The 17,946-nt window shown below is 42.0% G+C and overlaps 1 protein-coding gene across 2 annotated transcripts in view; it reads left to right on the top strand.

Moving 5' to 3' along the window:
• Positions 1-1,116: 1,116 nt before the first annotated feature.
• The window catches only part of LOC308108366 (SLIT-ROBO Rho GTPase-activating protein 3-like), a 35,402-nt gene continuing 18,572 nt past the window's right edge, over positions 1,117-17,946 (top strand). The window contains exons 1-4 of one of the 2 annotated variants that reach the window (XM_080461222.1): positions 1,117-1,665; positions 9,418-9,613; positions 14,894-15,056; positions 17,082-17,144. In XM_080461222.1, the coding sequence (XP_080317348.1) occupies positions 1,599-1,665; positions 9,418-9,613; positions 14,894-15,056; positions 17,082-17,144 (489 nt within the window). In that variant the 5' untranslated portion in view covers positions 1,117-1,598. The remainder of the gene's footprint in view (positions 1,666-9,417; positions 9,614-14,893; positions 15,057-17,081; positions 17,145-17,946) is intronic. The other variant, XM_080461223.1, reaches the window with a different exon arrangement.

Below are 17,946 nucleotides of genomic sequence, written 5' to 3'. Positions count from 1 at the left end.
TATAATCTATTGTCACGTCGGGATGAAATAAAATACAATCCCCTTTGTTGTGATGCAGTATCAACTTTGTCATGATGTTATTTCACAAAAATATCATGGTGGAAACAGAAAACTAAGGCAGGCCAAGGAAGAACATTCAGTCTTTACACAGAGAGGTACCCCTCAAAAAATGTATTTGTTAAATTCAAAATTCTAGAATTAGCATCCTTCAATCAAAGAAAATTGATCAAACCTTGTTCAGACCTCCTGTATCTATGGACTTAATGCACACAGGCCAATCACAATCCAGAATGGAATTGTCAGTGTGTTTATTAATGTGTACTAAGTTGTTTTGGAGCGATAACTTCCAAAATGGCTGCCTGCCTTAAATGCTCCGACACAATCTTCCCTTCTAATGAAACTAATAATCTCTCAGATGTTTTGGTTTCATTACATGAAAGGTGAGTTTGCATGTTCTCCCTGTGCACGCGTGGGTTTTCCTCCTGAATTCTAAACATTTGATGCTCGAAAACCAGAAGTGTGTGTGTGTGTGACTGACTGTTTCTCTGCATGGAAAAATGTATGATTGTGACTTTCCCTTTCCTCCCTTTTGAATAATATATATTTGTTTGTTTTATTTTGTATATGCACAAGTAGAAAATCCAAATAAATTCATTCATTCCCCTGCTCCTGGAGTGTGATTATACCTGCCATGACTGCAAATGATGATCCCAGTTTGCGATTATTCACAACAAACCTGTGTGTATTTCTGTGTACAAACAGACCGAGTGTACTCGTGATGGCAGTACCTTGATGCCACACTACAATCAATACTCATTACCGCCCGACTCCTTGGTGTTGTGCCGTCAGCTTCGGCTTTTTCTTAATGTTCATGGGAACAGAGCAGTCACAATCCAATTACTCACCAAACTGCTCGTGTGTTCCTTCCTCACTGCAGGCAGCAGAGCTGTTATTGGCCAAGGTTTTCATTTCACTTCACACAGAAGAATCTTAAATCATGCGTGAAAAGATAAGTGTGTGTGTGTGTTGTGCAGGGATGGTGTTGGGGGAGGAGTCTCACATTGACTTTCTCATCCATTCAGCCTTTTTTTTTTTCTGCAGCAGGGTTGAACTTGCAGAGAGAGAGAGAGAGAGAGAGAGGGAGAGGGAGGGAGGGAGGGAGAAAAAAGGGGAGCAGACTGAACAGTGCAAAAAAAGGAGCTCAGTGCTTTTATCACTGGCTGCTGCCATCGCTTGCTCCCTGCTGAAGATTACCCGAGGCTGTGTGAGATGTGCATGCAGCAGGGCTCGGTTGCGCTGAGGAGTGTTGGTGCGGAGGAGTGGCCGCGGCCGGAGCGCAGCAGCAGCAGCGGCGGCAGCAGCAACGTTCTGCACGTCTAGATCGACGCAGCGCAGCGACGGACGCGCAAAACCTCCCCTGCGTTTTTAATCTGCCAACTTGTGTCAAGCGGGCGATGGTTTGCGCCTGATTGTTGCTCAACTATCCGGAGAGGACTGCGGACCGGGTTTTTTTTCCCTCCCCCCCCCCACCCCCTCCTGCATTGTGGCCACCGAGCCGCTGATTCCTGCCTGAGGATTGCACAGTCCGTTCCCCCAAAATGTCATCTCAGGCGAAAGTCAAGAAGGACAAAGAGATTATTGCCGAATATGAGACCCAAGTGAAAGGTTGGTAACGTGCAGGCCCGATCTTATTGTTATTCACTGTGTGGAGCCACTATTGCGTAACTTTACCAAAAGCTTTATATGGTTATGGGGTGGGACAGATTGTTGGGTTCATTTTATCTTTTTTTTTTTTTTTTTTTTTTTTTTAAATGTTCCTTCTGAAAATGACTCATGCCATTTTCCCTGAATTCCATCTTTCCCTTTGGGTTGAATGAGGCTGGTGCGTACATTTAGAGATGCAATAATGAGGATGTAACTTGGTTGAACCGGTTCCTCTGAGCCCTACATGTGTGGCCATGCCAGCTACTGGAGGTCCACACATTGTTCCAATGTGCACATTGTATTTTCTGGGGTTATTATTCTCGCAATTCGATCTTTTCCAACAGGTACCCGTAACGCAGGGGTGTCAAACATATGGCATGTGGGCCATAAATAAACCAAAACAAGGCATGACCAGAGGGTCCAACCCGGCCCAGGCATGACCTTGCAAAAAGTATAATTTCAAAGACATTCATTTGATTTTTTATTTCCAACATGAATAACTGAGGAGCACACTGATTTAGGAACAGACATACCACAACAGTGAGAATCTAGAGATATCAGTTAAAGAATCCGCATCAAGGACGTTTCATTAGAATAAACCACAATTATTATTATTTTAGATTTATGGACGCGAGACATTTCATTCCACTGGAGTATTCACCAAGAGGCATCAGAAAACAGCATCATATTGAAACTGCACTTTGTTGACGTGAACCTGTTCAGGTTTTGGGTAAAATATGTAATAAAGATATTTTTTTGGACAATAGTTATTTACCTCAGTAAAACAATGGAATAATTTCTACTTGTCAATATTTATAAGTTATGTTGCTATCATGTCAATGGTCCCAATGGGCCCACTCAAGATAATGTGAGCTGCATGTGGCCCCGTCAACTAAAATACTCTCACATCCCATGTATGAAACACACCTGAAGGCGTTCACACGGCCATGCCATGAAAAATCAGATGTCTAATTTCACCTTCACATTCAGATGTTGATTTCTGATGTCCTCTTCTGGACAGCATGGATTGTAATGACTATTTTTTCTGACACTCCAGGACAAAGTGCAATAGGAAAAAAGACTGAATGCTTGAGAAGGTCACATAGCCAACAGTTCAGAAAGTCCATCAATAATGTATGCTGTCTGTATGAATTATGAACCATGAAAGGATTTCACTGTCTGCCGCTAAATATGTGACTGGATAAACCACCCAGAGAGAGGGGAGTGAGTCAGGAACACTGATGCTGTATTAGAGCAGACGGTCCACGGTGTAGATGGGTGGGCTTTCTTCTCAGAGTCACATCTTCACAGTTTCATTGATCATTTCTCGACCGTGTAGGTTGATACATGCAAGGTGTATTTGCATTTAACTTTTCTTTCACTTCGTCGGCAAGAAAGCTGTTTCCTTCGTTAAAAAAAAGTTTATTGTCCTTCATTGTTCGAAGTTGTTCTTTGATTGACACGATCGTTTTAAAGACTTTAATGCTAAGCACAAGTACATAATGATGAATAATGAAACACTTTTAAAGATTATTCACCATTTAAGATGATAATTGGCTTCAGTCTGGCATAACTCATGACAAGCCCAGTTAAAATGGAGATTGCATATGTTGAATTATGAGGCCATAGATGAGACACTTTAAGTAATTAATAGTGGAAGCCATGTTGACAAACCTCTCCAGTCAGTCTGCTGTGCTCTCAGTGGTTGGACACGAGGAAATCTTTGGGGAATATTTCTGATTTGGACTTGACTTAATGGAATGTAGTTACTAAAGGCTATAATCAAGCTTGATGCTCCAGTAGAACCACGTTCTCCACATACTGAATGTCACAGCCTCTTGAAAACCCCTCACTAGTACTGCATGACCACAGCCCCACAAACCTTTGGAAACTGACGATGTATACGCTGTACTTTAGCACTATACTATCGGTATGTTCTTGTCAGTAGTTCTCACATTCAAATGGTGCCCTAACTGTCAGATCTAACATTAACATTTGCTCTCGAGTTTGATTCATAACCACAAAAACATGAATCTTATCTTAATTAAACAAATGTACTATTTAAGTTCCAACTTAAACTGCACTTTTTTTTTTCTGATGTACAGTTTCTTGAGTTTAGCTTTGCTGAAAAGATCAGTGCCAGTCTCGGATCTATGCAGTCAGCGATTGCCAGCAGATAGCTTAACTTTGCTCAGCACCAGACTGCAAACAGATGGAAACAGATCTGTCATCTGTTTTCCTAAAGTTTTCAGGCTAGTTATTATGACCTCCTTCATATTTTTCATGAATTGAAAAGAAAACTGTCGATACAAGTATTGAAGTGTTAGCTGTTTGTGGAAAATCCTCTTTTCTAACGTCATAATGCAGTATCTTGTTATTATCTCTAGACTTGTCTGTATTCACTGCTTCATTTCACATTGTAATCAGTTCATGATTGGATGCATTTCCTAGTTTTTCTGTCTCATTTCTCAGGCTTTGTTGCTGTTGCATACACACTGAGTTCAAATGGGAGCGCTTGTTATATGTTTGGCATGACAAGCATGTATAGTATTCAGCTGCGTGAGGTGTAGCTGAATTCTGAACGTCACTCTCTTTGTTGACCTGACTCCCTTCATTGTCTTTCACAAACTCGTTTTCGGGCTCCCACATCAGCGAGAGAGCCGTCCGCAGCTTCATTTCTCATCTCGGTTTCAGGAAAAGCTCATAAGCTGACATCTTAAGCTCATTTGCAAACTGGGTTTAGAAAGGTTCGGAGCTATGGGGGCTTTATTCTGACACTGACACTGGTGTCCAATAATGCTGAGTTGCCGACTGCACAGCAGTTCAATCAGGTCCAGGCCTGCTGCACTTGGTGGTGTTTTTCAACGTGCCACTTTTCAGAAAACCGCGAGGCCTCAGTGACATTATGTCTGTACTCAACAAGTGAAGTAAAGGAATTTTACATGATAATTTGCAGATGGTCTCTTGAATATTCATTTTATTTGTGACCAAAACAGCAGCAAGACTCTTCAGATTAATTTATATTTTCCCTTGCGAAGTGTGTGGCTGACCAGCCCGAGGTGACTCCGAGCTCTCTGCTGATCCGAAACCAAAACAAAACTAAGTGAGGGGATGCCCCTCATCATGCGTCATACTGTACTTCTTGCCCTGAGCCACATTTTCTTTAATGCAATTTGATATGTTTGGAGCCTTATGTAGAAATTGCTGTAATAGGTCGCATTACAATTCCTTCACATCAAATGCCACGGAGAATGCGTGCAGCTTAGCCGTCCCTTAATGTGGACAATGTAGTTATTTCTTGTCCTGCAGACTGTCCTGCAGACTGTCCTGCAGACTGTCCTGTCAGGTAGCGTCTCACTACAGACACTCCTGCCGCCACCGTATTCACTGCAGATATGCGATCCACGGAGAGCACGCAAACACGCCCCACTGTGGGTTCTCATCCTCATGAAAGAATGCTTCCACTGATACCGTTGTGAAATGTCAGGCTTGTATTACAACCGTGAAGCAGGACCTTTGTCGCCTGTGTCATTGCAGCGTGTGTGACGGGCTGTCAGTCGCTCTGCTGTCAGATGTATGCACACAGTTTCGGCGTTGCATTGTCTGTGAGAGAAAACTTGCTCGGGAGTTTTGGGTTTTCCTCCTCCGTGGCTGCACAGAGTACCGACGCCTTTTCTCGTTGGGAGTATTTATACGGAAGGAGAGAGGGAGAAATGTGAACTCAAGCAAATAGACTACAAAGGCATTCCACAGTCATTACTGCATTCAGAAGACAAGTGTTCACAGAACGCGGCCTTGATTTGTAACAAATTATGTCAACGTGTCAGTCTGGGTTAGCCCCCATGTGACTAGCCACGCAGAGCTAACGTGCAGACGCGGCCTCGGAGACTGCTGCCGGCCATCGCCATGGCTGTGCTGGGCCGGCGGGAGCAGGTTACTGTGGCGACAGTGACTCCTCGCTGTGTGATATTCGGTGCTGCAGTGATGCAGGAGTGAGCTGTGAGGCAACAACAGTGACCAATATTTACCCACCGTTCCACACAGGCTTTCATTAAGTCGTCTGTCAGAAAGTGCAGCCGCCACAGACATGTGGTGTTTGTGCTTGGCCTCGAAAAACCCTCCGTGACCTGAAGGTAACCGGGGCCGTTCAGTGACTCCGAGCAGCAGCCAAGCACTTTTGTCCAGATGATAATCATACATGAGCGAGCAATGTGCGCACTGTTAAATGGTTGCGGTTGCTTTGTTTTAGCTGAGGATTGTGTTGCTTTGACTTGCGATATTATTGTGCTTGAATGGTAAGGAATTTACATTTTGACTCATTAATTATATTCCTCAATCTGCCTCCATGGTGGCCCCATCTCTATGGAAACCATTAATTCAGTTTTTTTGAACCACCAGTTCTTTACAGTATAAGTTAGGAGAAAAATAACATTAGAAATATTTAAAATATGATTACCGGCAGTGATAATTCCACAAGCTTGTGGGTGTGGAACATTTTACTCGTTTTGACTGCTCACTGCTCCCAGTGACAGGTGAATCAGTATTTCACTACTCTTATGTCGTCAATAAAGAGGTCGAAAAGAAAAAAAGATTGCATTTGACTTTTGCGTCTTATTCTTGGTATATACACAGTAATTGACTTGCTCTCCCCACGCCAGCTTCTTTGCAATTATGCATTACTCTGCGAAGGCCTGAATCATTCATCGACTGTAGTGCAGTATTGCACAGTCCCCAGTAACAGTTTATGATCTAAAAATAACTTGCTCACAGGAGAGTGAATGCAAATATCATGAGCCTATTTGAAGTTTTCCTGATAAATTTATGGAGCGAAATCAATTCCAAGTTGCTCATTGTGTGTCTGCCTGGTCTTTTCCAGGGTCACGGTATTCTTAAAGTTAGTCAATTCACACTGGTCAACAAATTGTTTATTTCACTGGTCACATCACAGTTCTCCATATTGTAAAGTAAATTGCTGCCTCATTGTTCATCACAGGCCGTCTATTGAGTATTTTTGAAGCAGGGAGTAAGTTGCCCTTGTCCTTGGGCAAAATGCTAAACAGGCTGACTGCTGCGGCTGTCAGAACAGGGAGCTGGCCTGCTCTCATTGAAATGCCTCCAGAGGCATGTAACCAGGCAACTGGGCAACTGTGGGGACCATGAGGGGCACATCTACAGATAGCAAGGGACTACATATTTACTCTGCCTTTGTCTCACTCGCTCATTCATGTTTTCACTCTCACCCTCAGTCCCAGATAAAGTGGGAGGCATTTTTGAAACCCTTCATTGGAGATACAGAAACAGCATTTAGAGGTGAACAAAAGGACATTTCTTCTAATGGGCAATCTCTTCCATTGATAACTTCTCACAGAGTTCCTTTCAGTGCAAAGCGATCATATGCATGGTTGTCATACTCCGTCATAGCGGAAACTTCAGCCATCTCCACGTTGCTGAATTGCTTCTTACAAAGAAGACAGTTTTCTGAACTGCGGTTCCCAGTATGTTCACTGGGGTTGTGCTGTTTGAGTGTGATTAGCAGGCATGAGAAGAGAACACCATAAGTAATGAGATTAAATGCTGATCTGATTGAAATTGTGTCATGCAAACACTGCTATCTGATTAGATTGACCCTGTCCAATCGATATTATGACCGGATTAAGGAGGCGGCGTAAGCCTGGTTATGATCCGATCAGAGTCCATGTAAACGGCACTGCAGGTTTCTTTCCACTGTTGGAGGTTCGCGTTCATGTCTGTTACTTATTTCAGCCAGTGACACTTCACACGCGGGTGATTTTGGGCGAAAAAACTAAATAAAGTGATGGCAAAGCTGGTCGATACAGGGGAAAACACTGCCACGTCGTATAAAACAGTGCTGCGTGCTCGTCTCTTCCTGATCACAGTCTGAACAAGAACGTGTGTTTCTTTGTTGGTGTTTCAAAAGAAAGGCAACATGCTCTTCCTATCAGTGCTGGCGATCTGATCATGTGCACGTGTGACAAACACCTTCTGACTGAGTCGCATGATATTCTTGGTGCATATAAACACGCAACGTCAACACCGTGAGTTTATTCGGTGTTCATGTAACCGAGACGATCTGATCTCTCAGTCGGTAAGAATTTAGTCAGATTAACAGAAAACTGAGCATGTGAACGCAGCTACCGAGAACCAGGACCGGATTGCTCATGGCAGCAGGATCCTGCAGTGAAGGCCAGCTACCCTACAGCTAACAAACATCACATTCGCATCAAATCCAGGCTGTGAGAGTGAGCTTACGAAAACACATGCTGAAATCTGTCTGGAGAAAAACACTGGCAAGGACGCTTTCAAAATGCATTTTCTAATTAAGGTTCAGGTTATTGATTAGACATATTCAAAGGAGTTTTGTAAATTATTGCATTAAATATGAAAATGTTCTGCATGTACTTTAAATTGTTTGCGCAAAAATAAAGGGAAATATTAAAAAACTAAAGAAATGATCTTGTGTGTAAACTAAAACGAGCAAGGAGTAAATATTTTAAAAATAACAACAGCAACTTGGGAATATTATACTCATGCAGCTTATTAGTTTTGTCGTAATTTTAATTACCTAAAAAAGTAAAAGAGGAATGCTGCTATTTGTGTCTATGTGCTTTAGCCATGCCGGGATATTTGGACTGTACTACGTCAGTCAGCCTGGGGCTCGGACATGATATGTGCTCCACATTCAGCAGCCTCTTCGTCTGTGGATTTATGGCTGCATCGCAATAAACAGTACATGGATGGCATGGAGTGTGATTTGTGTCCCTTTTCAGTGTTAATAGGAGGCTGTAAATGTGATGTTATTACTATGTAGGATGATTTTATTAGCACAGACCCCAGAAGTGTTGAGGACAAACACAGCAGTCCTATGATACATTTACAAAAATCCCTCTTTAGAACTTTTTTATCTTTAAGTTAGTAATAATAACAAAAAACTATAGTGTAACTTTATGAGCAGGTAAATAATAAAGCCTAAATGTGCTACTAATACATTGTATACAGGTATAATACTGTACTCGGGACAAAGGGGCCTTTTTTGGTCTCTGCATCAACTATTTCAAAATGTAAACAAAAATATATTTTCTTGTCCTTCTCACATTATAAACAGGAGCAAACAGTTTTTTCCAGACCTCATATGCAGAGGCCACAGTAATCTTGTAATCGAAAGAATGCTCGCAGTTTTTTGTTTTTTTTCAAGACAAACTTCACTGAAGGCTCGCTCAGCACAATGCGTTTTGAGAAGCTGACCTATTTTATATTTTCCGTGCTGTCTGCTGCAATCATCAGACATGCATCTCATATGCACGTGTGCTACCCCAGCATTTAGACACACACACACACACACACACACACACACACACACACACACACACACACACACACACACACACACACACACACACACACACACACACACACACACACACACACACACACACACACACACACACAGCAGACAAATGCACTTTGACTTCCAGTTTTATCCAATTATGATGACTTTGTGCTTTTATTAGTGCTTGTGCTGGCTTGACTGTGTCCACACATAATTGTGATTACACACTTTGCTCAATACAAAGACGTTGCTGACCTGCACCGCTGTTGGCAGGAAGAGGTGAGGCCCAGCTTGTAGGCCCACCACCACAAAAGAGACTTTTTTCTTTCTTTCTTCTGAAGATAGTCTTTCTTTTTGATATACAGAGATCCGTAACCAGCTGGTGGAGCAGTTTCGATGTCTGGAGCAGCAGTCTGAGTCCCGGCTGCAGCTGCTGCAGGACCTGCAGGAGTTCTTCCGGCGGAAAGCCGAGCTCCAGCTGGAGTACTCCAGAGGCCTGGACAAACTGGCCGAGCGCTACTCCTCCAAGATTCGCACCTCCAGAGAGCACCAGCACTTCAAGTGAGTCCTGCTATAGTCTGCTGCTCAGCGGTGTGGCATAAATGTGTCAGACTGGTAAACAACAGCTATTTCTTACTGATCACGGAGACTGCACTCACACGCGAAAACAGACACAAGAGAAAGGATTAACAGCAAAAAGCAGAGGAGGGATGAAATGACCTGAAATGAAACCAGGGCCAAGGAAGCTCGTGGCCTCAGGCGACTGTGTTTCTCCCAACTAGGTCAGACTCTTTATCCACCCCCTGGTTTTTTTTGTGTTTTTTTTTTTTCTCCGTGGCTGTCATTTCATTTACCATCTCAAAGAACTTCTCACCAAACTGCACCCCAGATAACCACATCTTCTCTGCGGACACGGAAAATAAATCGAGAGTTTCATTGAGCAACCTGAAGAAACAAACCGTAGGAGCCGTTCCACACAGACTGGCTTCATTTGTCCTTTGCTGTCTGTGTGTGGGTGATCAGTGCTCAGGAAGCAAACAAACCCCGCAGCATGCTTTGAAACCTCTTCCTCAGTGTATGTCCACGTTGGCCTGCAGCACGTTGTGGCTTTCAGATTGTGGGTTAATTACATGTTGCTGCTCATGCCTGTGACCAGATAAAAGCGAATAAAACTTACTGAATATGAAGCAACGGCTATTATTAGATGGATGTAAATGTGCTTTTCAAATAACAGATGTGCGTATTAACATTGAGGCTTCAGATGACTGAGGCCATAAGACTGGACCGACAGAAAGTCAAATTCTCAGCTAATTTACATGAAAATACATTTTAGGAAAATGATTAAACTAAAACGACATCAAAGCCACAATTTGGAAATACAAAAAAAAACAAATACATTTGCACTGACTTAATGCTTTTGCTCAAATTTACATCACATTGGATCGTAGTACAGGCGGAGATTTGTTGTAGTACACTCATTCATGTGACCTGGCTGTGTCAGCCAGGCGTAACAAACACATTGGTTTATTCAGGAGAGGTCTTCCCTTCTCTCTTTCAGTCCCTCCAACCAATTGGATATAAAGTTTAATCATGTCAGAGAGCTTCTGTCACTGGGACATTGATAAATGGAGCATTCCCTCAAAAGAAGACCCCGCAAAATAAAACGAAAAAAAAAAAAAAAACACAACTCACATTGCATGACTTTCCCACTGTCCCAGATTCTCCCCCCCGTCACATTAAATGGACGTCATTTTATCTGTCTGTCAAACACTATGGTCACGCTCATGTAGACTGTAAAGGAGTGACTAAGTCTTCATCATTAATATTTCTGTGTGGTCTTCTCTTCTGGAGTTTCAGCATCATTTCACTTAGACTAAAATTCTTTTTTAATAGTAAAACCTCGCTGCCCTCTTTTTTTTTTTCCCCCATCACTAATGTTTTCAGATTTTAATTTCTTGTGTCACGTCTAATGAAAGACCTGTCAGAGAACATTTATCAAACCTGTTCGGTTTCATTTGTGGGGATGGTTGATGTCAGCGCAGTCAATCGGTGAACAAGGTGCCTGAATTGTGAGAGAACTCCAGTTTGGCTGAGCGCTGCAGAGTCCTCGTTGCCAGAGAGGTATTGTTGTACTTTTTGTCGGCTGTCAGACATAAAACCTCCGTCTGTCACGAGCTGTTCAACATCGGCTCCTCTGTCTTATAAACATGGCCGTCTCATTCGTATTCAGGAGCAGCAAGCAGCCAAAGTTTTCCAGTCAGCTTGTCGGCGTCCCGTGTCCGGGATCAAACACCTGCTCTGCTTGAAAGACGGGTCGATGGTGATGGCTTGTTCCTGCTCTTCTTTTTTCAAAGAGTTAAAGGATGAAAGGAAAAGGGAAGAAAAAAGAAGATGCCGCGACCCGGCACTCTGGATTACCTTTAAGAACGCCGCTTCAAACAACTCAATCTGAAAAGTTCCAGCTTTCTGCTGCTTCTGTCTAACAGAGAAAAACAGAAGAACTGAATCATACATTTTACACTTTGATACACAACCTTGCAGGAATAACCTCATGACCACTGATATGACGTGAATAAAGCTCATTGTCTTTCTCTAATGCCAACTGGAGGCGAGATATGTAAGGGAGCGAATAGGGCTGTGCAATATATCGCAAAGTTACTGTTATTGCGATATCGACACATGAATATACATCTCGTAAAAGTTGACTAAACTCGTGCTCGACAAATTCAAAATGACAAAATTGTTATTAATCCTAATTTTCTTTGCTATTTGAAATTCTATTTTATTTTATTATTTCATACCTGGATTGGAACGTTAGAAGTCATTGACACAAAAATACAAGAAATCTGACAAAAAAACAACAACAAAATCAACAATGTGCTCATTTCTGAAGTGTTACTGGTGGAAACTGTCGACACACGTGTGAAAAACATGGCGGGGGGCATTAAAGCTCTGTTATTTAGGAAAAAAACTACTTAAAATTACAAAGAACAAAGAAGCAAATCTAATGACCACATCATTGCTTGTATTATCGCATGTTGACCTGATATCATGCAGCCCAAGCAGCAAGTTGACTTTCTGTCCTGAAGGTTGAGGCGATAGAAGGAGAGATAAACCAACAAGCGTTACAGATTTGAGTAAATTTGATCACAACCAAATGGCGATAGATAGAGGATTAGATCAGAAAATTCTCCAAACTGCAGCGTTTGTAGTGAGTTCCTGGTCTGACGTGTGGTCAGTGTCTATTAAAAATGCAGAAGCAAAGAGAAGCAAAGGCTGGCCCCGGTGGCCTGAACCAAGGGCGAAGCCACTGCAACTCAATCTGCTGTAGAATACTGAGTGCAGCAGAGTTTGTTTAGTACAGGGCCACAGACCTGGCACAGTGTCCATACTGACCACTGTTCAACACTAAATGTACCAGCAGTGGTCATGTGACCATGAACACACGACACCAGGATGCACTGTGGAAAGATGGCAGGACAGGCGAGGAAACTTGAGTCTATTGACAATATTTTGCTGGAAACCTTTGGATCCTTCCATCCATGTATAGGATGGAAGGATGGAAGGATGGAAGGAACCATTCCTTCTAAGGGGAGGAATGTTCTTTGCTGATGGAAATGGCCTCTTTCAGAAGCAAAATGCTTCCTGCCACAACAGATGTGATGCCAAATAACACAGCACACCTTTAGAAGTCAAGATTCCATGCATCGGTTGGTCAGGGCTGTGTTGGCTGCATCTATTGGAACTTAATCATATAAGAAGGTGGTCATAATTTTGTGGCTGATTGATGTATAACACAAAGCATCAGTTTATATGTTGGTGTATACCTCACTGTAGTATTCATATCTACGTAGATGTGAGAATGAAAAGGTAATATGTAAAAACATATTGGAGTTGGATTTGAAAGAAAATGAGAGCCATTAAATTAACTATTTATAGAAATATAGTCATTTGATTTGATAGATTTTTGGATGCTTCAAGAGAAAACGGGACGAGGGCGACGCCACATTCTGACTGTGTTACAGAGCAGAAACTGTTTCGCTGAAGAATCTGTAACTTGTTTTGTTCCAACTGTCACAAGACTTTGATCAGGTCCATCCTCCGAGAGCTGTATTTATGCTTTTATTTTCGTTTTGAAGTGAATTTTGGCTCTTTTTTTGGGGTGGGGATAAGATTATTGTCAAAAATAGCTACTTTTATCTTTTATTGCTTGTTGGAAACCTGCAGATTCATTTTTAAATCAAACACATTGCAAAGGAAGACAATAAATTGATGTGGAATTATTAACTGAGTATGATTATACAGACAATAATTGGGTCAGACATGCTTCGTAAACGGTACTTTACTGACTTCTCCACTTTATCAGTTGCAGTTTTTTTTTAATTCTGCTGCTCTGGGTTTAAGATGGGCAGATGTTGCTGCTGATGGTGTCTTGTGTTGTGGCGTGTCGCTTGGTGTTTTTGCACCGATTCTTGTTGAAACCAGAAGGAATGAGCAGTTTTCTAAGTCACAGCCAGTGAAAGCGTCGTACGTTTATAATGATGGCATTCTCATTGTACTGTCAGTTACTCAGCTTGTGTGATAAGATGAAAGTTCCTGTGGTTGCAAATCAGCAGAGATGACTATCTCGGTCTGAAATGGCTCTTGAATGTCATTTTCCCATCAACAAGGGCATGCAGTGTTCAGCCCATTCGTCAGAATGTTACTCGTCACTCTCTCACACAGTATTCTAGTTGAACAGATTTTCCAATTTAGTTAATTGTTTAACTCAACTTAATGGGCTATGAGCTAATAATAACCTGTATTTGCATGCAGCTATAATGCAATTCTGCAAACACAAAGTCCCAGAACCTGAAATAAAAAAAAACCTCATTCAGTTGTTTGAATGACTTTGTGGCTGGACACTCAAAATAACGTCTGTCTTTAACGCTGGGTCTGTAGATTCTCATGATTTATTACAGAACGTAAAACACATTAAATACCCCGCTGACAATACGTCACCCTAGTAAACACGCACTAGACACTTTTACAGCCTCATTGTACTCAGACCTGCTCTTTTATATAGTGCTCCTACTCAAACTTAGAGTAAGAGTTATCACTTTGTAGTTTGCAGTACTTCCCAGGTCAACGATGAAGTAAAAACGGCTGATACTCAGAATCAGAGCAAAAGCTAGAAACTTTGCAGTATTGTTGTTGTCGTCATGATTGATACTTCTGATGATTCACAAGCAAACATCACAAAGAATGGTTGGATTATTGACAATGATCTGACACGTGCCTCATTAACTTTTGCGTTTGGATTTTATTCGTACCAGAACAATAGAAAAGTCTCGAGTCGGGGGATTCAAAGTGGCGCTAACTTCTGGACCGTCCTGCAAAAATGTTGTTAAAGGTTTGAGGGAAACACCAAACAAAACAAAAGCGCTCTCTATAGACAAAACAAAACAAGAAGAGAAACAAACTCTTTGCTGTGAGGATAATTGAACTCACATGGTCTCTTGAGCTGAGAGGCAGCTGGCATGTTTTCTGTGTGTGTGTGTGTGTGTGTGGTGGTGGTGGTGGTGGTGGGGGGGGGGGGGGGGGGGGTCGGTCAACTTGAGTATACAGCATATGTGTGCAGTGACCCCATGATCTCTAATGGAAAGTATATGCATTCATCCTTCATGGCGACGCACATTTAAGTACAAATTAATTTTAAACGCTACTACTGAAGCTCCAACTGCTAATTCTGGTATGTGTATTGAAGGAGTGTATCTAATTTTTTATTTTTTTTAAGTTGCGGGATCCAATTTCAGTCCTTTCAATCTGAAACTGAATTGCCTGGTTTTCTTTCCGTTGCAGAAAAGACCAAAATCTCCTTTCCACTGTGAACTGCTGGTATTTGGTGTTGGACCAGACCAGACGGGAGAGCAGAGACCACGCCACGCTCAGTGACATCTACAACAACAACGTCATTGTGCGATTGGCACACGTGGGCGAGGATGTCATCAGACTCTTCAAAAAGGTCAGAATCCGAATTAAATGGACGAGGGCACGTACCGCCGACCGCTACTAACGCACATCGTCACAGAGCTCCTCCGCTCCGCTCGCATGACCGAGGCTCACAGCTGAGGGCGTGATGTCAGACTGACGGTTCAAATGTTGGACCTGTCTGTGTTAGTAGTACATACAGTATATGTAGGCAGTCCCTCAACACAATATTACATTTTCTGCTTAACCTGAACCCATACTGATTAGATGTATTTGGCCCCGTATACATGCACACTAGATAGCCGATCATTGTCTTATTTTTTTCTGGACTTATCACATTATTCAAGTGCTTATAGAAAGAGTATTATGCGATATGCTTTATTAAGTAATGGTAGTTATCTTGAGAGGAGAAATGTGGTTAAAACAGAAAGATTTATCCTTAATACCGTGATGTTTTTTTGCATGTATGTCAGTAATGACTGTGATGTAAATGTGATTAAAGAAAATGTATATGATGTAAGTGTAGTAGGAGTCGCAGAAGTTAAAAGACAACAACAAAAAAAAGGTCAAGAGTCTCCTCTGGAGTAATGAGAAGACGAATTTCTTGCTATATGAAGTGAAAATCCACCAAACACTGAGGTGCCAGGAGTCTTAAGTCACTATATATCTACATCCTACTAAAGAAATCTGGAAATGAACGGAAACATCTAAACGATCACATTTTGTAAATGCATGTTAGTGCATCTATAAATGTTTTATGCTCATTAAAACAATCTTAGAGTCAAATCGTTTAAAAATATTAAAACTTTTTTAAACATGCAACACTTTAACATGCAGAGTTGTGTTTTTTTTTTAGCTTTCCACAACATCTTGACCATTTTCATTTAGAGTATTCATGTGTCTAAATCAACACCAGTTGCAGAACGTCTTGATTTATCCCATATCCGCAAAGCTTTAGTTTCTCCACCTCGGCTCCCTCATTCCCATTGAGCACAACTCACCTCAGGTTTGTGAAACTCTAGTCTTTATGGGCAAGACTTCCCTCACTCACTAATTATATCACACAACAACTTCATAACAATTAGGACTCATCATAGAATTATATTTTATCTCAAGCTGTTGTCCTCAGCTGTGCTCTTGCGTTACATAACGGATACACATAATGAATGAAGTGAAGGCGAGCAGCAGATTGCCTGTGAACAAACTACCTCTGGGTATTCCGATCAGTATAAGAAATCTACAGTAATTTATACCCCCGAGAGGTTTCCTCACGGTGTCGACGAGAGCCTTAATGAGGATGGGAGGGCCTCCGACCAACAAATAAAGGACCGATAACTGCCTACAGAAAAGACTTGTTTGCACAAACTTTGCCCAATTTGTGATAAAAGTTCTCCAAAATAATAATCCTGTTAAGCATTCCGGTTCAGCTGCGGTGCAGTCGCTCCATTAATTAATTACACATGCGGGCAAAGGAATGAGTCAACTCTGGCATTTGTTAAGACAAAGTTTAAAAGCACTGAATGTGCTAAAGTGTAATTCATGACAGATGTGAAAACGCAAGGTTGCTTTTTTGACGAGTGGAGACGTGACCAAAAAAAAAAAAAAAAAAGTCAGGATTGATTGGTGTAAGCGTCGCTCTGTATCCCCTCAATAGGATTTCCAGTCACTCTCCACTGGCACCATTCCTCCTCTTGGGCCATAAGGCCTATTGTGGGACATGTCCAATCCATCATAGGCTCTCATCCTCTGCAACAGAGCTGAAACTGTGACTCGGCTCCCTGGGAAATATTCTGCTGCTGCTGCACTGTTCTATTTTTGTCTTCATGTGCACTTTGGGCATTGTATTAGATCTTTTCTGGTGGAGAGTAATGACAGCATTTCAATGCTGGCTGACATGCAAAAATAAAACTGGCTTGCTGCTTTCAAGTTGTTTTTTTTTAATAAGTGAGAAAGCAGTTTTTATGAATAACCCAGTTCCTTGTCTTAGATGCTTGGATACCTGTCCTCATTTGTCCTTTACACGTGCTTAACCATTTCCTTTCTTTTCTCTCTTGTGCAGAGTAAAGACATCGGGGTTCAGATGCATGAAGAGTTGGTGAAGGTCACTAATGAACTTTACACAGTGAGTTACACTAAGAAGCATGTCCCGTCTGACCCGTCTGTCTCTTTGGTCTGTGCAGTGCTGCTTGTTTGGGTCTTTCCCCGAATTTGTAACCTGTGAAGCAGCTGGCCTGACGCTGCACGCTGCAGATACGCCTTATCAGCAGTGCAGCTTTTTTGCAGGTCATTCCTTTCTTCTCCCGAGGTTGTCAAAGGAAATTTACATTATTCCTCCCGCTGTGAATCTTTACCTCATTTGAAGGAGAGAGCGTTCTTGCCCCAAGCTGTGCTTCAAGCACACTCAGCAGCCGACGCTGCGGAGGAGCACACAGCTCCCATGAGCCTCTTCTCACATTTTCAATCCGCTGTAGCCGTAATCACAATTGTTATACGTGCCGCTCTGATGTATAGTATTTGCTGCTTGTGCGACATTAAACACACAGATACAGTCTGAGTGGTGGCGGAGACAGAAAACGTCTGTGTGCAGTGATGCTGCATCTTCATTTGTCTGAACACAAAGAAGTGATGCAGTGATATCGTGGGACGCAGGCTAACAGACAGAGAGACAGATTTATTCTGGGATTTACTGCAGAGTGATATCAACAGCTTTTATTGTCTTAAGAGAAGGATGACAAAGTGAGTAAAATATTGAAATTCTTAACCTACTCAAACGAAGTGTCTAAGTCAAAAAATATATACCTTTTTTTTGTACAGCAAGCAGAATATAAACCATGTCTCAATATTCATCCCTCATCTTGGAATTTATTCCTTAAATCTCTAGAACTCCATTTTCATTCAAATTAGGCTGTGCGAGCTGAGTCACA

The sequence above is a fragment of the Lipophrys pholis genome (genome assembly GCF_963383615.2).
Source record: "Lipophrys pholis genome assembly, chromosome: 4".
Lineage (NCBI taxonomy): Eukaryota > Metazoa > Chordata > Actinopteri > Blenniiformes > Blenniidae > Lipophrys > Lipophrys pholis.
The sequence above is the reverse complement of the archived record's forward strand: the minus strand, read 5'-3'. Positions and strand labels throughout refer to the sequence as shown.